The sequence below is a fragment of the Pagrus major genome, chromosome 8, assembly GCF_040436345.1.
Source record: "Pagrus major chromosome 8, Pma_NU_1.0".
NCBI classification, from domain to species: Eukaryota; Metazoa; Chordata; class Actinopteri; order Spariformes; family Sparidae; genus Pagrus; species Pagrus major.
Window position 1 is genome coordinate 27873842 of NC_133222.1, and position 27988 is coordinate 27901829.

The 27988-nt window shown below is 40.5% G+C and overlaps 2 protein-coding genes across 2 annotated transcripts; both read left to right on the forward strand.

Annotated features, from left to right (window-relative positions):
* Nucleotides 1-1071: 1071 nt before the first annotated feature.
* LOC141000715 (probable E3 ubiquitin-protein ligase HERC4) lies at nucleotides 1072-10494 on the forward strand. The gene is made up of 23 exons (XM_073471515.1): nucleotides 1072-1367; nucleotides 1501-1621; nucleotides 1761-1837; nucleotides 2198-2419; nucleotides 2509-2600; nucleotides 3079-3209; nucleotides 3618-3742; nucleotides 4259-4335; nucleotides 4447-4559; nucleotides 4692-4751; nucleotides 4837-4942; nucleotides 5037-5232; nucleotides 5674-5822; nucleotides 5957-6070; nucleotides 6227-6325; nucleotides 7288-7449; nucleotides 7548-7688; nucleotides 7867-8033; nucleotides 8171-8234; nucleotides 8339-8409; nucleotides 8516-8699; nucleotides 8808-8910; nucleotides 9556-10494. Exons 1-23 carry the CDS (start codon nucleotides 1160-1162, stop codon nucleotides 9762-9764), a joined length of 2991 nt encoding a protein of 996 aa, XP_073327616.1. The 5' UTR covers nucleotides 1072-1159; the 3' UTR covers nucleotides 9765-10494.
* Nucleotides 10495-12099: 1605 nt separating this feature from the next.
* snrkb (SNF related kinase b) lies at nucleotides 12100-27975 on the forward strand. The gene is made up of 5 exons (XM_073472971.1): nucleotides 12100-12276; nucleotides 13256-13651; nucleotides 13757-14151; nucleotides 22935-23076; nucleotides 25127-27975. Exons 2-5 carry the CDS (start codon nucleotides 13416-13418, stop codon nucleotides 26214-26216), a joined length of 1863 nt encoding a protein of 620 aa, XP_073329072.1. The 5' UTR covers nucleotides 12100-12276; nucleotides 13256-13415; the 3' UTR covers nucleotides 26217-27975.
* Nucleotides 27976-27988: the final 13 nt, after the last annotated feature.

A 27988-nucleotide genomic window follows, 5' to 3' on the forward strand; every position in this document is an offset into this window, starting at 1 on the left:
CTGTATTGATTGTGGCGCATAAAAAAAAATCCTGCCCAATACTTCAGTTAAAGGGTAACTCCACCAATTTCACACATTAAAGTGTGTTAACAGGTCTTTGGGAGTACTACTGAATATGTGAAAAAAAAAGTAGTATTAGGTCTGCATGTACATTAATGTTATTTAATGGCGGTTAGGAAAGCATTGATTAGTGGGCCCCACCGACGTGACTATTTGTGGTTATACTGTGGAATGTGCAAGTGTGTATGACGTACATGTGGTGGAACCCAGGAATAATATCACAGACTTGTGCTGGTGCAATAGGGATCATAAGAAAGCCAAGCCTCTTCTTGAAGAGAAGGCTTCAGTGACTAAATCCCCTTCATTTTACTTCTTTGTTTTCCTCTCCTTAAAAACCCTTTGTTGACTTTAAGATTTAGTGTAGTTTATTTAAGAAGGGACAGTACAAATTAATAAAACACATGCTAATATTAATTTTCTCATTTTCATCTGTAGTCCCCTGGGTAATTCTCAAAAATGCTCTTTGAAAGAATATATATTTTTTATTTACTGCTTGTTTCACCCCTTTCGCTTTAATGTTTCTTTTGAGTGTATGTTTATGTGTTTGTGTTTTCTTGCGACATTTTTTCTTATTTTTTGTTTTGTCTTGTATTAAACTGCCCTATGAATTAAAATACTAATGTTACAGTTGTGTGGAAAATAATTATAATTTGAAAATACCAATGTGTTTTATTGGATAATGAATAATGCAATTTATTTATTCATCAAATCAAACAAAAAGGATCCCTCATTATTTGTTATTGTCAGTCAAATAATGGAACTTGGGATCCTTGTGCCATTTACTATCTTAACAATACAGTAAAATACAATCTGTGCTTACTTTTGGCTCATCTATTCTTTTTTTTTAACTTTTGGCCCTCGAAGGGAAACTTTTTTGGCACCTCTGGTCTCAATACTGCTGCAGTCATGCAACAGCTACAGTTTCACTTTCATTTTCCTTTCACCGCAAATGTCCCTCCTATCTCTGGCTCACCGGGTGTGTTGTTTTCCCTTCGTCATGTTTTGGAGTTTACATAGTTAATGAATAAAGTTTCGTTTCTGCCTGACGGAGCTGAGCCATATAAATCAGCCCTCTGTCTGTCAGAGTCACTTCAGCAAAATGTTTTCGTGGGGAGAGGACTGTCAGCAGGGCTTTCGGTCGAAAGTGAGCCCAACAGGAGACGTGGTTCACTTTTTAAACCTCAGTTTTCACATCACAGATCTGTCAGCAGGTCACAGTGCGATCGCCTTTGTCAAAAGCAATGGAGAGGCATCCATCATTCGCATGGATGAGAGCGAAGACGGGAGAAGAGCCAGAGGAAAACAGAGTGAGCATCTGCCTTATGTTTCTGTCTTTATGTGACACGTGTACTTCCTTCTTTCATTAGCTTAAAGAGGTTCTCTTCCTGCTTCATTGATCCATTACAACCTGCTGTGTTTCTGTGGCCTGTGTACTTACAGAGTATGTGAAATGTCCAGAGAAGATTCAGGCTGTGAGTTGTAGAGATGATACAGTCACACTTCTGTCTGAGAGGGGCACCGTGCTCTGTGTGGACCCAACTCACACTCCTTTCAGTCCAAGGTATGCAAAATATGATTTTTTTAAATTATTTTTTTTGTATAATGTGAGTTTCTTTATTTGTTGTTAGTCTTTTCTTTGTGAAATCTGCTCTTGAATTATGGTAGCACAAGTGTTTATGTGCTGCTTCCTGTTGTTTCAGGGCACCAGAGGTTTTGTGTAAGATTCCAGTACTTCAGGTTGCTTGTGGGAGCCAGCATTCAGTTGCCCTGACCAAAGGTACAGTAGATTAAAACTGAAAGCAAGTTTCTGTTGGTTCCTATCACAGTCATGGATGCCCTTAGCACAGAAATTGTTAAAATCGTCCTATATGTATCTATACATGTAGTTAGCTCCCCTTTCTCCAATACATTTAGTCAATCCCAGTATAGACTTTGTAAACCATTCTATTAACTGTTGTTGATGAGCTGGAATAAATGCCTCAGCTAGTATTGAGACAGGATGGTAAAAGATCATTTGAATTATAATAACATAGCAGAAAAAACAAACAACAATAAAAATACAGGATGTTTGAGAATGCCGATTAGAGCATTGAACATAGCACTATCGAGCTCACAAAGTCATGGTGATTCTCCACAGATGGGCAGGTGTACACATGGGGCCAGGACTCCAGAGGCCAGCTGGGTCTGGGGAAGAGCCAGACCAGCACTGATTCACCCCAACACCTCCGATCTCTGTCAGCGATCCCTCTGGTCCAGATCGCTGCAGGGGGAGAGCAGAGCTTCGCCCTCTCTGTGTCTGGAGGTGTGTTCGGCTGGGGGAGAAATGACTGTGGACAGCTCGGGCTGGGAGACAGGACAGGTAGAAAGATTAGTCATTTTATCTTACATTTATTAAAATATATATATATCTTTAACAGTTAAACCTGACTTTGAATTTCTTTTCTATAGACAGACATACACCTACTGCTGTTCATTGTCTGAACATGAAGAAAACTGTTCACATTTCCTGTGGAAAGGACCACACTGTCACTCTGACCAAGGTAAGGCACAGAAACATGGCACCCTCATGTTGTTACCTACCACTTTTCATTGCTGGAAAAGCGTACAGTTCTAGAAATGACATGGAAATGAAGGAAAGTGCAACTTACAGATTTCAGTTTAAAGGTTTACTTCTGAGCACACTCCACAAGCCCAGGATGTTTCTGCTGTGTCGAGCTTTCCTCACTGAAAATGAAAAAATGTATTTAGGGATTCAAAGTGCTGACTGCCATATTAAACAGGCATGGTTTAATTCCGGAGAGCTATTCTGTGTCATTATCATATCCGTGTCATCAGTTAATATTTGAATATTAATTACTGTAAACTGACACTGAATATGATACGCATGTTTGAGCAGAGGGAAGATTAAAAAAGGTTATTAAATGATGCTTTTTTGTGAGAATGATACCACATACTAACTTCTTTCATCTCACGGAGTAAGCAGGACTTTAAACTATGGTTGTCTGGTTGCTTTTATAGGATGGTGCAGTGTTCACATTTGGATCTGGTCAACATGGACAGCTCGGGCACAACTCATTCAGCGATGAACTACGACCTCGGCTGGTTGCAGAGCTCTGGGGGGCAAAAGTCACCAAGATTGCATGTGGACGGTACAGTACAATGACAAACTTTAACAATTATTCTGAGCCATTTCCACTCATTACTAACACAGTTTTAGCATGATAAGGGTTTTACATCTTTCATTTGACTTTTCTTTTGCTTACAAATGACAAATTTAAATATATTTAAGATAACTGTGCACTTCCAAATGACAACGAAAACAGTTATAGCGAACACAAATCCAGTTTTACACAAGAGAGCTATTAAATGTCAGGCTATATGCATTTTGAGGGAGTTTTGTGAGAACATCACAGAAGGATACAAGAAAGTTGTGTGACTGACTCAACAATAGAGAAATTATTACACTAGCTATAGACTAGTAAATGGGGGCTTGGTTGCTGTAAAACATCTTTGTTGCCATTAAAATTTACTTTGTTCTAAACTGTTTTCTCCATCAGACATCACACATTAGTGTTAACAGACTCCAAGAGGGTCTACACTTTTGGGTGCGATGAGCAAGGCCAGCTGGGACATGGAGAGGAGAGTCATCCGTCTGTGCCGCTACCTGTCCAACTGCCACAAGGTAACTACAGTTCTCAAATAATTAATGTGAATGACAAGTCAAGTCAAATGTATTTATAGAGTAATGCATTTAAAATACAAATACAATACACTTTGAAATTCTATTGGCATTCCCAAGACAGCTTGGAAATTCCTGTGCTTAACCTAGTTTCAAGATGTATCGCTACATGAGTGTGGTTAAAATGACATCTTTATGATAGAAAGGTAACGCACACTAGGTGTTCTAACCAGGTGCTGATCACTGGACTGGTAGAAAGTAGAAAAAAGTGTTGCACACTCTGGCTCCATATGCACTTTTTCTTTCTAATTGACACTTCGGCCCTCAGGCCTTCGTCACAATCAACAACCATACTGAGACACAGTTGCTGAAATTATATATATATACTGTATGTACTATAGTAGACCACACCAATCATCTCCCACCAAAAGGACACAATGTTTCATAGCACATGTAAAGATTAAAATGTTACAGTGCAGCAGAAGACTAGACATACATTTTATTCTATTGTTATTTCAGACACCACCAATGGTCTCATAATCAGAAACATCTACGCAGGAGGAAACTGTTCATTTGCAACCTGCACATCTATTAAGGTACCAACACAAATACAAACAATACACACTATAATTGTTGGAGGTGTAATAATATCACTAGCTGATCATTTATCTAAAACAGAGATGAACTCCTTCTTGTTTCCCTCACAGGAAGTTCATCAGGACACTGACGGTGTCAACAATGTAACACAGCACACTATTGATGATATGATTGACAGATGGGCCTCAACATGTGATTCAAAATCATGGAAAAAGATCAAACAGTAAGCAGTTTTTATTTTCTCAATATAGAATTGGTTTGTTTATTGGACCAATGTTTTATGACTTTTAATTAGCTCCAAATTACTTAAGCTGTATTCTCAATGTTATTGGCTAACACTAAGAAACCTTCACAGGGAAATCCACAAGCTGTTCTCCTCCGCCTCCTGTGTGAATCAGTGTTTCCTTGACCAAAGGTAAACACCATCATGTGCATGATCTTCCCTTCCTTGTATCTGGTGAATTACATTACAATTACATGTATTTTTTTTGTCCTCATAGCAAAGACAAACATTTCCAGACCTCACCAAAGTACTCTGGCTTGGACTTGTCACTTGCACAACGTGCTTTCAAGAAACTGATGAAGAATGATGATGTTACGGCAGAGGTAAGAACTTGAAAAGTGACTATCTATGTTTGGCATCTGATCAGTAATTAACAAGGAAGTTTACTTTATACTTATTATGTATGTTTTTCAACAGGTTGGTGCTGCTGTTCTGCAGTTGCTTCCCTCACTTGATGAGAAACCATTGGGAGTGGAGGGGTTAAGGATCTTCTTGCTTCTCACTGAGCTTCTACATGTGATCCCGAGACACAAATGGCAACAGAGTACAACGCTTGCAGTAGAACTCGCTGCTGCCATACAAAGACTCTCTGCTGAAAGCTGCCAGGTCATAGGTACTGTGAGAGATAACAGTGTTTGAGAGGCTTCATTAATCATTGGATCATGTAATATTGTGCTCATTTGACTGCCAGTCAAAACGTTTCCACTGCCTTAGAATAACCAATAACTAATGTCCTCCCTGTTTTGTTGACTCTGGCCAATCAAAGCTCCTGCTGCTATTTTAAAAATAACTCTTGAAATATATTTTAAAATTAAATTTAAATAATACATTTATTAGCATTCATTTAATAATATCAAATAGTTTAATAATAACAAAAGTCATGGACTTCTTTATAAACTTTGAGTAAGTTAATGTGAATAATTTCTAATTGTCTAATTGTTTAATCTTTACGGTATAGTTTTTTTCCCCCATACTCCAGACTCCATACTTGTGACATCTATTCTGTTGTGAAATGCTCACTGACTGTCTGCACATCTCCATGTCTCCTCCTCAGTGGACTGGTGGTCTTCACTGTCGCGTTCCACCATGGTTAGACATGTTGAGGCGTGGAGTCAGGCCCTCTCGGTGATCCTGTCTTTTCAGCCGGCACGTCGCGACTCTGGAGTCAAAAACCTGATGCTAGTCCTCCTGAACATGTACAATGTTAGTATAAGTTGTCTTTTTTATGTGAATTACAAACCCCACCAAATTGAATCCAACTCAACTTTCTTCTGTGATGGTTTCTGTTTCCTACCAATCTTTCACCTTACTAACACCTAAATATACCTGTTTTACAGGCCAACAAAAGGATCACAGAAAGTCGGGGAATCCCAGAAAAAACATTCTGTTTGGGGATCAGCCAAACATTTCTCCAGGAGGATCTGCAGCTTTGGCGTTCGATGACAAATGTGGTAAAAACCTACAGACAAAAAACTATTTTGAACCCATTGTCTTTCCCTCTTTATTGCTGTTTCTTTCATTTAAAAAAAAAACACCTATTAAAAATAATCTATGATCATTAACGGGTACATTTTAGTAAATTAAATTACTGATTATTCTTTTTTCAGGAGGAGAATCATCGGCTGCTTATCCTTTGTAACTTCCCATTTGCGATGGATTTGAAATCGAAGATAATGGCTTTTAACATCGATGCTGCACGCACACAGGTAACTAGCCTGGAACTTTGCCTCCTGAGGAGGAAACCTGCAGACAATATTGTTAGGCTCATAAGGAAATCTCCAATAAATTAACTCATATCAGAGTGTGTTACCGATGTGTAGTTTGTTTTGCTGTTATATGCTGGGTGTCTTCACACATCACATTGAAAAAAATGTCAAAGTTACCTTTAAAGCTGCACTAATCAATATTGTTATGTTAATCATCTTCTGTAGTGACAAAGCCACAGAGAATTATCTCCTGAATCTGCAGTTGTCCTCAGCTCATCTGAACCTTAAAGCATCCTTCAGTTAATAATTTTGTTTTGTCAGCCCATAGCCTAACTGGTTTGTTTCACTTTCATTGTTTTTATCAACCTAAATTCCAGCAGCAGGCATCTGTTTTTGGCAGTACACTACCTGGCGATTACAAAACGTCAGACAAAGTTAGCTGCTTGAAGGTAGCAGCTAATATTACTCTTTGCATCATTTATATTTAAAATATTAATGTTTTCCACAGGAGTTGGTGGAGACCAAAAGTGAGCTAAAAGTAGAGTGAATATTACACTTACATTCATCAGGTGGCCAGAAACAAGACTCAAAATGAATGCTAGTAGAAACAGAAGTTGTCAACCAGAACCAAACCAGTCGTTGGTGAACCGCCAACAAACATTACAGAAGAAGGAGAAACAAAACCCGTTGCCTTGGCCATCTATGAGAGAAAAACGGAGAGAGGTCTTCAGGAGTTTTTTAAATTGGGCAATTTTTTAATTATTCTTTTATGTTAGCTAGTAACGGTATAAATAACCAAAAAGATGTAGACAGCTTCAAATAATTGCAGCATAATAATAACAATACTACTACTAATAATAATGATTATAATAATAATAATAATAATAATAATAATAATAATAATATGCATTACATTTAATAAAAATGCAATTACCAAAATAACATTTTGCATTGTATTACAGGGAGAACAACAGAGAGCTTCAGTGCTGTTCTTCGGACCTTCCGTTGTTCCTGAGTCAGATGCTTATTATTTTGAACTGAAGCTGAGGCGAACATCACTTTTGAAAGACACCCTCAAACAACTGGCTGCTGCTCGTCAAAGTGCCTTCAAGAAGCCACTTGTGGTAAATATTTGATTTGACCTGATGGTTAAAGCACAGACATTATTTTGTAGCTACCCTCATATAGGTGTCTAACAGAATTGTAACTTTTTGTCTCTCAGGTCTACTTGGATGAGGACCCGACGGTCACAGATGTCTACAGAAGAGACTTTTTTCACTGTGTGTTTCGTGAGATGGTGTCACCTAAATTTGGGATGTTCATGTTTAATGACCCTAAAACCCTGGCATGGTTCCCCTCCAGAGTAAGACTTATATATCCTTATACAGGAAGAAATATTTTTGAACCATAGATATTATGAATGGATTTTTCCTTTCCTTTCCTTTCCTTTCCTTTCCTTTCCACAAAACCACGAACACTCTTAAGCATACATTCAAACAATTTCCTGAGATTTTAATTGTTTTCTACTTTTATCAATTTAGGCAACAAGGGAGGAGAGGACAAACTTCTTCCTGTTTGGGGTTCTGTGTGGATTGGCCTTGTACAACCAGAGTATCATATACCTACCATTCCCACTTGCTCTGTTCAAGAAGCTTGTCGGTGTGCAGCTGACACTGGAGGACATGAAGGAATTCAGCAGTTATGGAAAGTCAGTATTCTTCTTCTTATTAATTCCATTTTATTGTTTTACATTGTAATTCTGAAAGGTCACAATAGATTGTAAATACTGTTCAATTAGCAAGTAAACTTAATAAATCTCAAATTGTTTTACTCTGTTTTTTTAAGGACTCTGCAGAACGTGTTGGACTATGAAGATGATGTCGTAGAGGACATGTGCTTGTCTTTTTTGGTTGGTGTTTTACTCCACCAGTAATCTGTCTCATTTATCTGTGTTACAGTGTTCCAAAGGTTTTGCAGTTATATCACTAACCTCTTTTTTTTTTTAATTAACAGATAACCTGGGATGGGACAAAAGTTGAACTTGATCCCCAGAATCCTGAAAAGCCAGTGACGGGACAAAATAAGTAAGACTTTCAAAATATTGAATCTTAGTGATATATGTGACCTGCACCCACATCAGCTCTGTGTCACAGAATGTTTGTTTAATTGAAACTTTAATCTTCTTAACAGGAAGGAGTTTGTGGACGCCTATGTGAATCACGTCTTCAACACATCAGTGGAGGACGTGTTTCAGGAGTTCGAGCGAGGCTTCTTCCAGGTGTGTGACCGAGATGTGGTGAAGCTGTTTCGGCCGGAGGAGCTGCAGGGAGTGCTGGTGGGCAAAGATGTCTACGACTGGGCAAAGCTGAAACAGGTACAGGCCAAAACTCAAGCTCCTCTTGTTTTCTCTGCAACTAATTACTGCATCGTCACATTTTACCATTTCAAACATTTTAACTTTATTTTTCTTAACTTAAACTAGAACACACTTTATCGAGGTGAATATCATCCTGGCCACCCCAACATACAGATGTTTTGGGAGGTTTTTGATGAACTGACTGAAGACCAGAGGAAAGATTTCCTTTGTAAGTATCCCACCTAATGTCAAGTTTTTCATTGTGGAAGCCTTTAACCAAAACAAGTCAAATATATCATGTTTAAAATTATGTTCTAAAAATGATTTCCTAGGTGTAAAAATTAAACAGATGAAACAATTTAGCCTTCTTTACACCCTGATTATGTCATTGTTCTCAGTTAACCGTTAGTATTACCACTGCAACTTAAAGCTGCAATATGTAAGACTTTTGGTTGAAAACATTAAACACTTTGAACAGAAGTGTTAGCATGCTAACCAGTTAGCCTCGGCCCTTCTTGCTCCAAAGCTCCTGTAAACACAAACACTTGTTAGCAATCTGGGCCAAGCTGCACAGCTAACTGAGCTAACTAGCTAACGGCAGCTACGCTTGACATAAGTTATTAGTTACATGCTGCTCTCTTAAAATTTGTTATCTGTGCTTGAGAAGTCAAAAACAATCATTTTTAAGAGGTGACTGAGTTCGGAGAAAATGTAATCTTAATTTACTGCCATTACTATTAACTATCATCTATTCATTCAACCATACAAATAAATTAATAACTGAAGGAGGGGCTTTAGCTGATGATGCAGATGATGCTGCTGCTGCAAAGATGTAAACTAAGATTCCTACTTTCTGTCCATGGGTGTTCCTCAGGGTTCCTGACTGGTTATAGAGGGGTTCCTATTCTTGGCATGGACCAGATCCAAATGAAGGTTCAAGCCCAGAGCGACTCTGACGATAAGCACTTCCCTAAGTCTCTGACATGTCACTCTATTCTGGACCTGCCCTTATACTCAACCAAAGAGATCATGAGAGACAGGCTGACAGAGGCCCTGAAACCAAAGAGTGGATTCCTGATGTGATGGTGGCTGAACAAATGCTGGACAGGAACATGTGTCTGTCCAGGGAAAGGGTGGACCTGACCTGTGTCACCTCGGGATGAAAACTAAATAATTGCACTGAATGCACATGATTCGACCTTGTAAGAGTTTACTTAGAAAAGGCTGATCAGAGAGCAGCATTTGCAGCCATTCCTCCTCAAAGAGCATGAAGACATTTTAAAAACATGTGTGACTCTTTTAGTTTTGAAAATATAAAATGCTATTAATGAACTAATGGTTTAACCTATTTATGTATATAATGAGTTTTATATTTTCTCTGGAACAAAGTCTTATATTTATGTGAAAAAGTTTTACTTGAGCCAAATTGAAAGAAACAAAAATAGTGTGTTTACCACTTTATTTATCAAATACAACACTACAACCATAATAAATAATATATTTGTGAGGTTTATAATATTCTGTCTGATTTTGTATCTGGTTTTAACTGTATGGTGTGATTTTGAGTCTGCAGTTTGTGGTTCTGGTAAATTGTAGAATAATTTATTGAAAGGTGGATATGCAGTTGGATGAAATATTAAACCAATAGCTAATGTTTAAGTAAATCAGGTGTCTTTTTAGAAAATGTGCAGTGATTTATATTGCACTTCATTGTACTTCATTCCTGTCATTTTTTTGTCATGACTATATTGTATTGATTTGTCACATGTTAAAACTTGAAAATGTGTGAACAATAAAGAAAATATATATTCAATTGTCAGGTGTGGCCTTTTCCCTGATGTGCTTTACTGCATCTGCTTGGTGTCAATGAAACACTGAACATTGCAGCCAGTGAAAAAATCCCTTACGCTTATTGATACACTTATCAATATCCATATTATTAATAAAACATGCAGGTGATATAAACAGATCCCTCTGAAAATGTGACTTACTGTACCTGAATCACTACTTCATAGCTCCTTGTGCTGTAAACTTCATTTAGAGAAGAATTTAGTGAACCGAGTTGCGCCCGTCCTTTAAAGTGGGCCACAATGTCATTTTTGGTACTACCACCTGATGGCGCAAAAATCAAAACATTTCAAATACTACTCACTGGCTCACATGTTAAAAAACAACAGGCCCAAATACATACTGTATATAACTTATATTTAAATGTTATGTGTGAACTTAAAGTGAACTGCCACACTGCTATAATAACCATCCAATCCAAGTTAAAGGACACCTAAAAGGTCAGTCATAAATCTAAAACAACTCCAAACCTCTGACAGTCAACAGCAGTAATTTGGGAGTGGTAGTGAAGAAAACAATGTTAAAGATAGGCCTGCACACCCTAGAGTTACTGCTGATAGAATCACAGGCATTGTGTTTCTGTCCTGTGCTGTTTCATTAGCTAGGTCTGAAAAGTGTGTGTCCGCGTGCATGTGTGTGTGAACAGTGTAACTCTATACATCCTTTGACTACTGTATGTTGGCACATGAGTGTGTGTGAGGTGCAGGTAAACAAAAAGAGAGAAAGAAAGAAAGACAGACAGACAGAAAAATGAATAAATAAAATGACCACTAGGTGGCCTCATTCTGCTGCAGGTTGTCTGGGCAGATGAAACAAAGAGCAGCTGGGATGAGATCATCAGGCACACTAGTGCAGACTTCTTAATATAACAATGCTTGACATGTTAAACCTACAGATGACACAGAAAACACATTGAAAACACCAGCTCAGGGATGTGACTGTCAGTGTGGGGTGACGCTGTATGGGATAACGGAAAAAATAGATGGACATGGAAATAGGTAAACACACACAAACACACACAGACACACAAACTTTCATTTACATGATGGGATCATTAGTAAATGCTATTTGACACGCCGTAACTCCCCATACAGACGGTAGGCTACAGATGACAGATGCTCTGTGAATTTTCCTCAGGATATTTCTAAGAGCTAGTTATAAATAGAAACAACTTTTTTTTTTGCTTTCATCCTCATTTCCTGCGTGGTCCTCTGAGTCTTCTGTGTCCATTACAATGGAAGCATCTCAAGAATGCAGGTTGTGATATATGTCGTGCTGCAGCTCGCTGTGCCTCCCTGCTGTTCAGAGGAAACAACACATCACTCAGTTATATAATTCTCTGGACTTGTGAAGCTCATTCACTCATTTTCCTCTCTCCACTGCGTACGAGAGGCTCGCGGCCGCTGGCTGCTGCTGGAATGTGTTGACGTCAGAAGAAGGCTGGCTGGACTCGCGCGCGCGCGTACGTGCACGCCCGCGCGCACGAGATGTTCCGTCCCGCTCCGTCGTCTCGCGCGTGTCTGTTTGTGCGAAGCGGGCGCTCGAGACCGTGGGATGAACCGAGGCAGGCAGTCATGAGAAAAGTATGAGCACACATGGACCGAGAACATGGAGTGTTATGAAAGAAGCGGGGAAGGCGGCGCTGTCACTCTCTACGTCTGAATTCACAGCGACTGTGCGGCTGTGGAGCGGCAGAAAGAACCGTTAGCTGAGCGGCTCGCAGCTACGGGATATCCGCACAACAATGGTAAGTTGTTACCGGTCGGGGTTACTGTGTCTCTGCTCCAGTGGCGGCTGTGTGTTCCCGTGTTGCTGTCAGTGTCAGTCAGGTTGTCGGTAGCGCTTGTTTGGAGCAGCAGCCGGGAGGATAACTACATGCGTATGTGCCAACTCGGGACTGCAGTTGAGGCCAAGTAGAGAACAGCTGGCCTTAACTGAAGTGTAGCAGCCCGTAGGCAAGATTACGCAGTGTTTTGGCTCGGATAGGACTGTACAGGAAGGGTATCAGCGAATATTAACACGGCGAGGCCCGCCTCAGTCCACTTGGCCCAGTGGAGCTGTCAGAGGCTGCTGTTGCCTTAATGCTGATGCTGCTATGTGGTGATAAATAAGTGATGATGATGACGAAGGTGTTGAAAGTGATGCGGATGAACAGGATAAGTTGACAGTAGTAATTGCTGCTGCTGCTGCTGCTGCTGCTGCTGATGATGATGAGCACAGTGATGAAGATATTGAACTTGTTACCCCCGGGATGATCTGATGATGACATCATCACGTCTAATGCCACCTTCTGACCCTCTTAGACAAACTAATGACACACAAACACACTTTCACGAGCACACACACACTTACATACATTATGGTTTCCTGTTACAGTATTGATCTTGCATGCCATTTATGCTGGGTGGGTGTTATTTGAGATAGAGCGAGACACAGCCCTCCAACATCCCTGACAATCAACGAATGTTTTACCCTCTACGGTGCTTATTGTAATATAATCTTATACATTGTAATCTAGTCTTCATGACTCCATTTATAACTTGTTCTGTCCTCTTTGTCTTTGTCAAAAGCTGTGAAATATCAATCTATTTATGGTCCAGTGCTCCAAGGGATGAGGCATTAGCTGCAGCTGACCTCATCTAAGCCCTTCTCTCTTTGGGCCAAAGGCCAAAATCATCAGCTCTGTCATTATGTCTTATTGTGTTGTCTTTTCTTTGTCCTGACAGGCAACTCCCCAGCAGTAAGGAACCCAGCACCCCCTCCTCCCTCTGTCCCCGACACCTTGACACAACTATTCTCCATCTCCTTTTATCCTTTTATCTCTCCATCTTCCTGAAGCCTTCCAGCCCAATCCTTCTGCTTCCACATCCCCTCTTTGTTTCAAACATGGACTCCTCTGGAGAAATGACCTCAGGCCAGGATGGATATCTCGACCTCAGGAGCAGCCCCAGCCGCTCTGACCTCAGCGGACTGTACCATCTGGGTCGGACATTGGGCAGGGGGCACTTTGCTGTGGTCAAACTGGCTCGTCATGTGAACACCGGGCAACTGGTTGCTGTCAAGATGATTGACAAGACAAAACTTGATGTTATGGCAACAAGCCACCTCTTACAGGAAGTGAGGTAAAGAATAATGATTAAAGTCCCTGAAGGAGTTCCTTCAAAGTGTCCTTTTTAAAAATGAGGCTAATATTCTTAGTTTTCACCGTCATTTCTCATTATTTTCAGGTGTATGAGGCTGGTGCAGCATCCAAATGTGGTTCGCCTCTACGAGGTCATCGACACGCCCACCACCCTCTACCTGGTCATGGAGCTGGCCGAGGGGGGTGACCTCTACGACTACATCCTTCGCCATGAGGGAGGTGTAGCTGAGGGCACTGCCAAGCGTCATTTCGCCCAGATTGTGCGTGCCGTGGCCTACTGCCACCAGCTCCACGTGGTGCACCGGGACCTGAAGCCCGAGAATGTGGTGTTCTTTCCCCAGCAGGGAGCAGTGAAGCTGACAGACTTTGGGTTCAGCAACTTGTTCCAACCCGGAACAATGTTGGCCACAAGCTGCGGGTCGCTGGCGTACTCTGCTCCAGAGATACTGCTGGGAGAAGAGTATGATGCTCCAGCTGTGGGTAAGAAGCAGAATTTGTTGTCTATCTATGAGTTGTTGAAACTGGACTGTTGGTCTAGATCCCAGCTTGAGGTCAGAATCCTCACATGAGATCATAACAGAAAAGCAAAAAATACATACTTGTACTACATCAATGTTTATTTAGTCAGATTTTTATCACATAATACAAGGAAAATAGTTACTCTTTGATTTAACTGGACACCCGGCATAACGTTGCAACCAGCAGTGTTGTAAAAAGTACCCTGAAGTTATACTTGAGTAAAAGTGAAGATATTGTGTTAAAATATGTGAAAGTCACCCATACAAATAGTACTTCAGTAAAAATCTTAAAGTATCTGTTAAGAAATATACTTAGAGCTGCAATATGTAAGAATTTTAGTTTTTAAAACTTTCAAAAATGAACTGAAATTACCAACAGTTAGAAGGTAGCATGCTAACCAGCTATCCCCAGCCCGTCCTTTCTCTTAATACCACTTTAAGCTCCAAGTCCACACCAGCAGCACAGATAACTGATCTAATGAGCTAGCTGCTGTTAGCAACAGTTAGCAGATACTCTGGTGATGTGCTGCCCTATATTCCTTTGGACTATGAATACGAGAGGTGGCCACTTCTTACATATTGCACATTTAAGTATTCAAAGCAATTTTCAGGTGATAAATGTAATATAGTATCAAAAGTATAAGCAAAAGTAAATTATACATACTGTATTTAAATGTTTGCATACACTGTATACTTTGAGCCAACCGATTATCGGCCAGGCTGATTATCAGGTTCGATATTCAGCATGATAATAATAAATACATTTTTAACAATATGCTGCTTTGGCTCTGATGCAGAATGCAATCTGCAAAGTAACCAGTTACTAAAGTTATTAAATTAATATAATGGACTAAGAAGTACACTATTTGCCTCCAAAATGTATTGGAGTAGAAGTGTAAAGGCGTAGAAAATGAAAAATAAAGTACAAGTACCTTAAGAGTGTGCTTAAGTACAGTATTTGAGTAAATGTACTTAGTTACATTCCATCCCCATAGTTAGGGGGGAACAGCAAATAGGAATCTCTTTGTTTAAGAGGTCAAGCGTTTGTTTAGGAGAGCAAGTATGTGAATGCTTCCTGTTATATTAAATGTGCTGCTGGTGCTGACATAACACACTCACACATTTAAATCATAGCCATAGCACAGATATATACAACATCAAACAGAGGCATTCTGTTCTCAGATCAAAATCTGTCTAAAAATAAAGCCGTAATTTAAGTGAATACAGACACTTATCTGTTGTAATCCATTTATTTTCCACCCTGAACAGAGCGATCTTACATTGAGGTGCAGCTTGATCCGTATTAGACCTCATTAAGGACCTGACCTTAGATAGCACAGTCAACAACTTACTTTAAGGTCTATTTAGTAGCTGTTCTCCAGCTTTCTATCATACAGCAGAGAAGTTGTTTTGTCTTGTGCTGTTTCCAAGGACAAGAATCAACTCTAAAAGCAACAAACTGATGACGTGAAAAAATGCATGTGTGTGTGTGTGTGTGCATTCACCACTTTCTCTGTGTGTGTGTGAGGGAATGTGTGGCCACATTTGTCACCTCGACCCTGTGTATGTTTAATCCTGTGTGTTTTCTTCATTCCTCTTGTGTATATTCCTACTCTGTATAATCATCCATATTGTAAGTGCTTGCATGTGTTTGTGCCTGTGTGAAAGTACTGCATGTATCTCTGTGTGTCCGCATGTGTGTGTATGTCCGTACAGGATTAGTCTGTGTATCTGGGTCAGTCTAGGCGCGCCAGCCAGTCATGAGCCAAGTGGGCACGTTCTGCAGTAGAACCAAACACTGCAGCTCGCCACTGGGCTCTCCTACTGCATAGCAAGCATTTATGTATGTGTGAGTGTGTGTGTGAGAGAGAAAGACAGAGATAGATAGCAGAAAGGCAAAGCACCATGCATCAGTGTTTATCCGTAGCAGAGAGGTTGGTGTGTGCTGCTGGGATCTGTGTGACATTAGAGGTGATGCAGGCTGGTAGATGGTGGGATTTGACGTTATAGAAACAGCCTTCTGTTTGAAGTGGGGGATTTGGTCCCAGGTCTCCTGGGGGTGGGGGACGCAGCATGTGTCCGCTTCAGGGAGGTTGGTGGTTTTATCTGCTAAGCTGGACTAGGCTGGATTTTGGCAGGGTTAAGGCGCCATTTATTCTGGTGACTATAAATGCATCTGCACTGAATACAAAGAGGCTGTTCTTGTAGGACATCTAGAGTGTTTGTTTTAAAGGGATGACTGCCTTTGGGAAGGATGAGTTGCAAAAACCAGTGAAAGTGTTATTTAAGCAACTAAGGGTCTTGATTTTTATTTTTCTCTTGAGATGTTGCGTGCTTCTAATCGTCTCACTGTGATGGTGTTTGTTAACCGAGGTCATTACAGTGGTATAAGAAGGAGTGGTGATGAAGAAACACTGCTCACATGCATCCTTAACTTGAACATGACTCATCATCAGTTGCATTAGTTCCCTTTTTTTCTAATCTTAGTTCCTGTTCCTAAAAGCGTCCACACAAAGGGCGTCCATTTAAATCCATTTGTGTGTGTGTGTGTGTGTGTGTGTGTGTGTGTGTGTGTGTGTGTGTGTGTTAATATGACATCTTTTCTGCTTCACTTCACAACTCAAGTGCACTTTTCTGTTCTATTTTACTCTGACATGACTCAACTTGTGGAAATAACCATTATATCATCGCTTTGATAAAAATGTACACTTCCATCACCCAAACACTCAAACACACACATAAATACACAGTATGTGTGTACGTGTGATAATCCAGAGCTGTGCAGAGGAAGAGATGTCCCTCAGTGATCTCAGCTTAGTAAGGTGACTCATAAACCCGTCTCTCTCTATACACACACACCCGCACACATAGACTGCCTGCTGTGTCTCTTTGATACTTCTGCCTATAAACAGACTGCTGTTTAATTCACTGTGCTTCCAGTCTTTACAGTACATGTGCGCTCTGTTTGAGGACATGGTGTGTGTGTTTGATGATAGTCATATGATGTGGAGGAGAGGCAGGATGTTCCACAGGGCCTCTTGCTTTTGACAAAGATAAACACTGCCTACAGTTACATAATGTCTGCCCATTGCTGAGTGCATGTATGTGAGTACAGTCTGTGAGGTCAAAGTGTTAATGCTGGGCTTCACGGTACGTTCACAGACCAGGAAATCACTTTTACTCAGCTGAAGGTTGTCCCCCGATGTTGTAGTGGATGCTTGTCTGCTAATGCTGCATGCTTTTGTTGTCCTTTTCTTGGTCAAAAGGACTTTTTTGATCAAGTAATGAGCTACTACGATTTGGATACAACTGGGGCACGAGTATGACCATGCTCTCACTGAAAAAGGTCTTAATATGACTGTTATTGGTGAGTTATGATGGAGAAGTTTGGCTGTCAGATAAGAAGCGAGGAAGACCTTAACTGGTGTAGTGTGTTCAGTGTAAGAGGAACTTCTGCATCTGGCAGATAGGGAGCCTCTGGGCGTTGGCTCCACACCCTTATTTACACTGTGAGCTGTCAGTGGCAATTGAATGTGGTTGTGACATTTGATAAAAAGAAAGATTCACACTAACGAGCAATAAAGGGCAATTCCACCAAGTTTACACATTAAAGTGTGTTTACAGGTCTTGGGCAGTATTACTGCAAATGTGAAAAAGTACTATAAAGACTTTTGTGGCTCCAGAGGAAGCTGCATTTAATCTGATTGATTGCCTCCAGTGATGTCACTCAGTGTCTAAGTTGCACTGCGGGTAATGTAGGCACCAGGTTTTGAAAAACAGTCCACTGGTCTAGGATTGCACTCCTCTAACACTATTTAAAAACAATTACCTAAATTAATACAGCAGAACCAGAGATACCACCTTTTTTATTCCATGAATTATTCTTACTTTTCAAAACCTGCCACCTACATTACCCACAATGCAACTTTGCCACTGAGTGACATCACTGGAGGAAATTTGTCAGACTACATACATCTTCCTGTGGAGCCACAAAATACTTTTATACTACTTTTTCCCCCCACATATGCAGTAGTACTCCCCAAGACCTGTGAACACACTTTTATGTGTAAAATGGGTGGAGTTACCCTTTAACTTGACAAAAAGCAGCTGATGATGATGTACTTTACATGTCAGGGTTTATTTTGTTTTTATGTGATCCAGTTGTCTTATTTACTCGGTCGAGTGAGCTAAGCAGACAATACAACATCACTTTTATGTTTTTTCAGTACAGCTAAAATTAGTTTTAATGGGAGAAACAGATGCTTGCTAAAACTCTTAAACAGATTTTGGTGTCAGTCTTCTTCTTTGAAAAGCATTTACAAGATGAGGAAGATGATTGAAAATACGTCAGAGCAATGAAGTCTGAGGTCAAGCTGGGTTAGAGCTCTCTGATGTGCCACCCAGTGTCCACAAAGTTTGATGTATTGAACCACAACAGAAACTTTAATTTAGAATAATGAATTTCCATCCCTCCTCTTTGGCTGGCCGCCACATGCAACACTCATTCCTCTGTTCCAGGGTGGAGGGGGATTGTTGCCCCCCCTAAACATCCAATTTTAGATCAAGGAAGAGTTGGATAACCGGAGAGGTTTCTCAGACAAAAATGCTTTGTCTGTGTTTTCATATCAACCTGAAGGCTCCTGCTCTGTTTACATCAACAAGGACTTTTCCAAAACACGCAAAGACAACACGCAGCACAAGGCCTGCTGGAGTTAATGAAAACAGTCCAGAGAACAAATTATCTCTCTTAGCAACAAAATCCCAAAACAGTCACATCACTTTAGGGGAGATGCTTAACAACAAAGGATAAATAAGTCCTTTGAGAACAGCATTTGAGTGAACCTATGAAAGTGCTTTTAAGACCAAGATGTGGGCATTAATTGTTTGACTCATTGATTCCGACTACAAACTTAAAGAGGAAGTACTTCAAATATATATTTTATCACTAAATCTGTTACTTTGTCTAAAACCACTTCATGTAGCGCAGCACTACTCAGCCTGTGAAATCTGTTATGTAATGTCTTCTGTGGCTGTGGAAGAGATTTCTAAAGTTTGAGAAAATCACCCAGATGATGTCAGCATTTTGTAAAGAAAGCTTTACAAACTTGAACTCTGCATCCCGCAAGTGCCCCAACTTTTTCTGAGAGTTGTACTTAATCACTAAAGGACAAAAAAAACAGCTTCTTACAAGGTTACAATTGCTTTTTTAAGACAGTATACAAACATTGTAAGAGCGGTTTTATCGGTGAACCTAGCTGATTCCCAATAAGTAATATTTTATACAGATCAGAGTGGGATTTCCAACTGAGCTACTCTAAAGTCATTAAAATTACAAGAAGCCTATATCTGTTAAAGAAAAATGCACCTCTGCATGAACACAATCATGTGCTTCCCAGCTTTATTAGGATCATTATGTCTGAGTTAGAAGATAATCATATCAGAATAATGAGATTTGTCAAGATCATGAGAAAATGGCTTTATGATTCAGTCCAGCTCATGTTTTTTACATTTATCAGTGACTGATAACGTGAATGCACCATTTAATCATTTTTTTTTACCTCCAAGTGTGGTCAAAAGGAGCTACAGTTTTTAGTCCAAACTTGGAGGACCTTTTTGAACGGGGCCAGTTTTGTTGACCCTTTATGACATACATGGTCTGGAAAATGTGCACGTCAGAGGCAGCCCCTTATAAAGCCCACAGGATCATTCACTCCTCTCCTCTTTACTGCTGAACTCTGTGGACAAGCTTTTGTATTTTAACACTTTTATAGTCAAATTGATTAGATAAAGCCTATCTGCATCTGGTGTATACAAACAGTGTGTGTGTGTGTGTGTGTGTGTGTGTGTGTGTGTGTGTGTGTGTGTGTGTGTGTGTGGAGTCGATGTTTGTGCTGTCAGCAGGCCACTAATGCATGGTGAGAATGTGTGATATTCCCCAGCGTGCGGAGAAAAGTACACTCCCAGCACTCAGCGGCTTCTCCTCCCTGTTGCATAACACTTCTCGAGACTGGAATGAGTGTGCTCGTAAGCGTGTGCGTGAGTGTACATTGTATGCTGAGGACTAAGGGCTGTTGTTTAGACCATCATGAGTATAATGTGGGACAATGGCTGAATGGTTATCACACATGGGACTGGAACGGGTCAGAATCCATGGAAAGATATGAACTGAATGAACTGCAGTGTTTGGATTGTGTTTTGAAGGATCGCTCTGAATATAATCGGCTGTCAAGTGTTGTGAAGTTGCAGATCTCTGCCATGCAATGATTATCCATATCCTAAAACATGTTGCACTATTTCATGTGTTATTTTAAACTGCCAAGAGAGTTTTTTGCTTTAACGTATCGTTATGAAGTAAATGTTAATTGCACTATGAAATGGCTATAGAATAATGACACCATTAGTGTTTAGATTGGTTCCCTAGAAGCCCAACTTTGACAATGCTATTATTCTGACAGCCTTGTCTCCATTATAGACTAAATGAAGGAATAAACTCACACTTTATCCAGTGTTGTTGTTATTTGTGACTCTGAGGAAAACAGAAAACGATCCAGTCATCTTGGCTAGAGCGGCACCAAAGATAATATCACTAACAAAACTAGGGGGGAAGTTGTCTGTTTCCACTTTAAATAGTGTGAACTAATTGGCAAGTTGATTGCAAAAGCAACCACACTATATTCTTATCTTATCTAATGCTCTGTGCGTATATTCTCAGAAAAGTATTTTGATGTCATCCTATAATAAGTAGATAACAGGGATGTTTTGTGACAAATATAGCAAGATTTCCACTTTTGTCACCCAGTCAAAGATAATAAATGTCAAAATGATTAGTTATTCTAACACTGTTCTGATTATCTCAGTTTCATGTGCTATCATGCTAACATTTGCTAATTAGATCTTGACAAAAAATACTGCCAAGGCTGATGGGGAATTTAGTAGAATATTTTAGTTTTGACTGGATCAGTGTAGAAAATAAACTGTCGCAAACACAAGTTGATGACACTGACGTTTTTGAAGTGAAAAACTAATGTTAGACTATAAACAAACTACACTGCGGTCTCATGACTTCAGAGTCATCACCAGTAAGCTTTTTACTACCCTATACTATGCACACTTTACTATAAATTGATCATTCTATGTGTTGGGAAGTTAAAGTAAGAAGTGTATTCTACTAGAGTTGGCCTGTAAAGAAGTCTCCATGTTGGGCGTAATGACGTGTAACGTTCCCAACAACCTCTGTGGTCTCATTTAGCCATTTGTTAGCAACCATTGTTTTTCAGAATGAATTCATGAATCCATTCAATATTTGGTGTGATGATTGAGTCTGGACCAGAGCGGTGGACTGTCTGACTTACATTGCCATCCATAGAGCTATACCACTAGTGTGGCTCATAAAAAATGAGACATAATTTTGTGTTTTTTATTTTAGTTAGTTAAACATTATATAGACATTCTGAGAATAAATACATGCAGATACTTACTAATTACTTTGCTTTACTCTGATCCGACCTGAATACAGAAGAGAGCCAGGGGAGAAAACCAAAATGTATGAAGAAACTCAAATTGCCAGTTAAAGTGGACATTTTGTCAGTCAACCATATATTCTTAAAGATTAATGTGCTACTTGTTTTGTATATGGAGTGCAGTGCTCCCTGTGACAAACCTGATCAAAGATTAAGATAGAAAAGCATAAAAAACAAGGCCAAGTTAAAAAATAACTGGAACTGTCCTCAAACCGACTCGCGAAACAAATATGATTTTAGCAGAGGCAGCACTTATTAGATTCAGGATCTGGCTTTATTTTTACTGTTCCATCACGGCTAACACATGATGTGAACAGAATTTGCAGTGTTCCTGTTTCCAGTGCTTGGGAAGAAACACAAGGAGACAGAAAAGAAGGAGAGCAAGATGATTCTCAGAATAGCAACACACCAATACACCACAACAAGGCCTCTGTTTGTTATGGCCTTCAGCCCCCAGCTCCCTATCCTCTGCATGTGTGTGTGTGTGTGTTTCCTTGAACCAGCCACAGTGTTCTCGCCTGGTTCAGGCTGTCCTGAGTTCACATGGACCTCCTCTCACTGTGTCTGCCTGAGGACGAGAGAGGAAGGGGGGAGGAGGGGAAGGAAAGGGAGGGGAAGGGAAGGGAAAAGAACACACAGTCAGCACTGTCGGTCAGCACCAGGAAGCCTGTGTGTGAGTGTGTCAATGTGTGTGAATGTGTCAGTGTGTGTGTGTGCGTGCGTGCGTGTGTGTGTGAGTCAGGGGTCAAGAGCACCAAGCCCAGCCGTCTGCATTTTGACCCTCACACTTCAGACACATCAAACCGGATATCCAGCTGTTTTGCACCAACTTTCCTCTATATTTCATTTCATTGAGGAATATCGTCACGTATTCTTATGTAGGACTCAGCAAGAATGCCACCCTGACCTCTGATCTCGCTGTCGGGGATGTCAAGGAGAAAATGAAAAAAAGTTATACAGGAATCAATGACAGGGTGGATCCTTTTTATCTACATCTGTAGGATCAGATGTTCACCTCATCTGTAGGCTGCTGCAGAAAATAACTACTGGGTGTTTTCAAGTCAAATTCAAACAGGACAAATATTTTTAAATATCCCTTATGATCTGTGAGGCTCACAGTATTCTAAATACGATCTGAAAGCAGAGGGATGGCAGGCTATTTTAAGGCCTGACATGATTAGCTATTTAAGGCTAATTTTTGTGCTTTTCTGTGTGTGTGTTCCAGATATCTGGTCTCTCGGGGTGATCCTGTACATGTTGGTGTGTGGAGTCCCTCCCTTCCAGGAAACCAACGACAGCGAGACTCTGGTCATGATTCTGGACTGTCGCTACTGTGTGCCGGAACATGTTTCAGTGGACTGCAGAGAGTGAGTACTGATGAACACAGGTTCCTCTCTGACCCCATCTTAAGGAATAAAAGTGATATCTGTAAAATACATGATTTTATTGCCTTGCACGTTTTACTTTTGAGTCTTCATTTAAAAGCTAATTCTCTCAGAGATTTTCCACTGTTGAATAGATGTGGTGGGTCATCCTGTCTTAATGTCTTAAACTGATGACTGTAAAATCATCTCATTAGCGTGCGTTTCAGTGGATAATTTTAGTGCCCTAGTTGTCTGAGAGGCTTCTTCACTGTGCAGCAAATACAGTTTGTGCTAAAACAGTCCAAATGTTCTTGGCTTTGACCAGTTTATTAGCTGTTATTTTATTAATACAAAAACATCTGTGTCCCTGAACCATGAGCAAGGTTTGAATAAGAGGCACACGGAAACAAAATACTCACATGTACTTATGTGACTTCTCACTCCACTTTCAGTCCTCACACCTCCATCCAAAACACACACAATGTCCTCAGCTCACAGCACTGCAGAGTAAACATCAATACAGTTTGATCTGCTGCTGCAGCTTTGGAGGCTGAATGACATTACTCTGAGATAAAAACCTCAAAACACAGTTTTCCAGATAGCTCACTATTGATTTAACAAAGGACTAATCAATGAAGGAAGTAGATTGTTGGCAGGGGTTTACCACATCCAAATTAAATTTCAGATCCACATTCAAGAAACACTGAAACTTTTTTTTTTAACATTTGCTGTTAAAATCCAAATGCAGGTGCAGTACAGGGTATCTGCAGGTGTCCTGAGAAGGTGGAAGAAAGTATTAAAATGTCTTAAATGTAATCAAAAAAACATCGTCAATAATTTATCTTATCCTATTTTATCATAGGTTGTACAACTTAAAACTTAAAGTGAGGTTGTTTGAACAGTGGGTTGCTCACTGCAACCCAGTGCTCACGGCTGTTCAGTGCTTTTTAGAGTTTCAGTCTAAACCATCAGATCTGGAGCAAAACTCTGTCACCACTGCTCGTTACAGTAGCTAGAAAACTCATGTTGATTTTCCCCAAATTTACATTAACCTAACTTAATCATGATTGATAGGTTAATCCATCCTTTTGTGCTGCTTATCTGAGCCACGTTAATTTAATGAAATAATCATCATTATTGTTATGTACTGCTGGGAAGCACTGAAAAAAATGTGATCATTCTAGGCCACATTGTCACTTCTAGTTTTGCAACATAATTAATGGCTGTGACAATGAAACAGTTATTTAACCCCATTCTGTGTCATATTTAAAAACACTTACATTTCACTTGGTGAGCACTTCAGAAACCCAGGAGGTAGGGCTGGTCAGTGTGGCCTTAAAATAATGTCATAAGATTTTTAGGTTGTATCCTGATATATATCAGAATATTTTGAAATGTCCTCAGTAGCTCTTCATAAATGCGAGGACTGAGCATCACATCACGATATTTCTCACCAAATATCTCAATATTAATATTGTGACAATATTGTAGGAATGACTCTTGGTACTTTCACAAAATATTAACACAATGGGATTTCTGATAAACACCTAGGATGGTGAAATCAGCAGTTCAAAAGTACTTGCCAAAATGCTCAGCGTGGTGTAGAACAGCTACACAGGTCTAAATGTGTAAGAACCACAGCTGTATCTGCATGCAGTCTCTGCTCTGAAAGCTTCCTGAATGAACGCCTTTATACACTCTCTAGAAGGCAGCAGGCGTAAATACCCTCAACCAAGTGGTTTGTTAGATCTGCAGCTGCAAACACATCCTGGAACATCTGATCCGGCTCGTGTCACATGATGATGTATTTGAGTTAAGAAGAGAAGAAAAATAGAACAGAACAACCTTCTGGACATTAAAAACTCACACAAACCATTTCATTAAGTTGTTGTGTACAGATAACCTCGATCAGATCTAAATCAGGTCATTCTTTGTGTGCATTCAGTTGCTGTAATGGCTGATCATCTAAATGTGAAACAAAAAACAAAGCAAGCAAACGGCAGCTCATATCCTTTCCTTTAAACAATAACCCTCTCTGTCTTTTCCTCGTCAGTCTGATCTCCAGGATGCTCCAGAAGGATCCATCTCGCCGCGCCTCACTCGAGGAGATCGAGGCTCATCACTGGCTGCAGGGGCTGGATACTGCCCTGCTCAGCCCAGAGGCCCCACCACACTGGCTCTCAGGGGCCCTCTCTCCCAGCTCTCCACGCTCAGGAGTACCTGAGTGTGGGGACCTACTCGCTGTGAGGCCCCCCACTCAGCAGGCTTTCCCTGGACCCTGGCAGCCCAGCCTCAGCTTCACACTCCGTCAACCTCCAGCTGAAGAGCCTCCGTCCCTCAAGAACCTGCCTGCACTACAGCAGATCTGTGAGGAAGAGGAAGAAGAGGAGGAGGAAGAGGAGGAGGAGGCAAAAGAGGTTAGCGCTTTGCCATCTGTGTTAGTAGAAGAGCCAGAGAGAGAAGCTATTGAGATGCTTGATGAGACAGATGGTCACGAGTGCAGAGAAGAGGAACAAAAAGAAGAGTTAGGAAACCCAGTGGAGATATTGGAGGAGGAAGAGGAGGAGCAGGAAGAGATGGAGGAGATGGAAACAGAGAAAGAAGAAAGTGGTTGTGTGATTTCAGACCAGCCGGTCAGTCATGGAGACAAGCCGGTCAGCCAGACACCTCAAGTCCCACCATCATCCCTGCCTGGTTTGGTTGTACCATGCTGTCAGGGCCAGCCGGACTCCACGAGCCCAGAGGAAGGCAAGGATGAGGAAGCAGAACCCAACAACAACACTAACAAACCGCCTCCTCTCCTCCCTGAATCCTCCGTCCCCTCAAACCCTGCATCCTCGGCAAGACTTATCCTGAATGACAAGGAGGCGCAAAAAACAGGCAGAGAAGGAGAACAAGACGAGAAAACAGCGGAGGGTGGAAGAGATGACCTCGCAACAGACAGATCTCAACCCCACAATGCACTGGGGACCCGGGATGAGGTTGGCCCGAAGGCGGAGCAGGGGAAACGACATAGCATAAAGCTGCGCGAGAGACTTTTTCAGTTTCCTCTGTGTGAGAAAGCTCTGGCCTTCAACATACCGGCACACAACAAGCCCAAGATCCTGCCGCTGGCCCAGTACAACTGCTGCCACGTGCTGTAAGTGCAACCTGGGTGCTGCCAGTGGTGTGCTACTCCTCTGGGACGTGCAGGCTGCTTAGTAGTGGGCAGGTGGCTTGCTGCAGAGCACAAACCTTGTGAAGTTGCAAACCACTGAGCTCCCTGCTGAGCCTTTCTGCTGCAGAGACTTTGAGGCATGAGAGAAATGGCCTTCAGCAAGCCAACACCCAGTGTACAGCTTCATACCTACAAACACTCGACTCTAGCATTGTGCTCATGTAAAGAAACATTGTGTTAAGTCTGACGTGGTGTACAGCACAGTAGTCGGACTTGGTAGAATCTCATGCATTTGCTGCTGTGTACAGGAGCAACCATAATGACTAAACTGTGTGTGTAGCTCTGAAACAATACAGGACCTACAGGAAGGAGGGACACTGAAGAAGGAAGACTGAAACAGTTTTTATTGAATAAGCTATAGTCTGTTTGTTTGTTAAAAAGGTGCCTACAACGATAAAATGGGTTTCATACCGTACATGGCCACTGTGTCATTTTGTTTCTGACTGTAAGCTCTTAAAGTCAGGATGCTCTCGCACTCAGTAGATCCATATTTCATATTTTATAATATATGAATTAGAATCAACTTTGAACCAGCTTCTGCTACAGAGTAGCACTCATTCCTTGTACCCTTGCACAAACTGCTTCTCTCATTGGTTTAAAAGCTCAAAGCTCTATCAAAGAAAGTCTGAGACTGTTATATATGACATGACATGATATGATGTGATATATGATATATGATATAATACTGTGTAATATATGCCTAAGACTGAGATGATGATGATATAATTTTCTGTTCTGCTAAAGTCTTATTAATATGATGACTTGTCCTAACATACTGTATAATACTATCGATAGGATCATTGATCGGGATGCAGGTCTTCCATTGTATTTTGAACTTTTTAATTTTACAGTTTAAAGTTTAAAGATATTTGAACATAACAGTTTTATTTTGGATGTGCAGAAATGAAGTTCCTTGATTTTTTTATAACGTGACAAAGATATTAATTCTCTGAAGAGATATGTGACTTTGTGCATGTTATTACTGTTATTTATCACAATATACCTCCATGTGTCTTGGATCTGACAGGACATTGTTCTTGTGTAACTGTAAGTACCTTGACGTAACCCTTTGAATGATGGATTGCACACAGTACGACTATTGGTAGCTTTCTGCGAGTAGGACCCAGGGTCTGATGGGTAGAACTGTTGGTCATTTAGATCAAGTGTTGGTCATATGTAATTGTGTAGCTGAGGAGTCCCTCTGTATGGTTTTCTTTTACCATATTATGCCTCTGTGTGTTTCTATATTTTCTCATACAGACTGTATTTTCCCTCTTTTGAAGCTGGGACAAGAAGTGTAAAATTGTGTAAAGTGAAAGAAGGCCAAAGCTGTAAAATAAGCTACAACCTCCTCCTATAGTTCAGTAAACACAGCTCATTTCTATCAGTCACTGCAGCTTCATGGGTCCAACAAATTGGATTTTTAACTTGTGACCGTGACGGAAGGTCCCTGTCTAAATAAGGAACGGACGTCACGTGTAAAATCTGAGTATCACTCATATTTCATCAGCCATGGAAGCATAAAATCTGTGCAAAATGGGGGTTATAATCCCATTATTTGTTCCTGTGTGATTGCAGCCTGTCTGTCCTCAGTGTGTCTACTGACCTGCATTGTAACTAGGACCACGTCTCTACGGAGCCATGAACTTATTTTTCTCTATTTATTTATTAAAATGGATTAAATCAACAGAAAAAAAT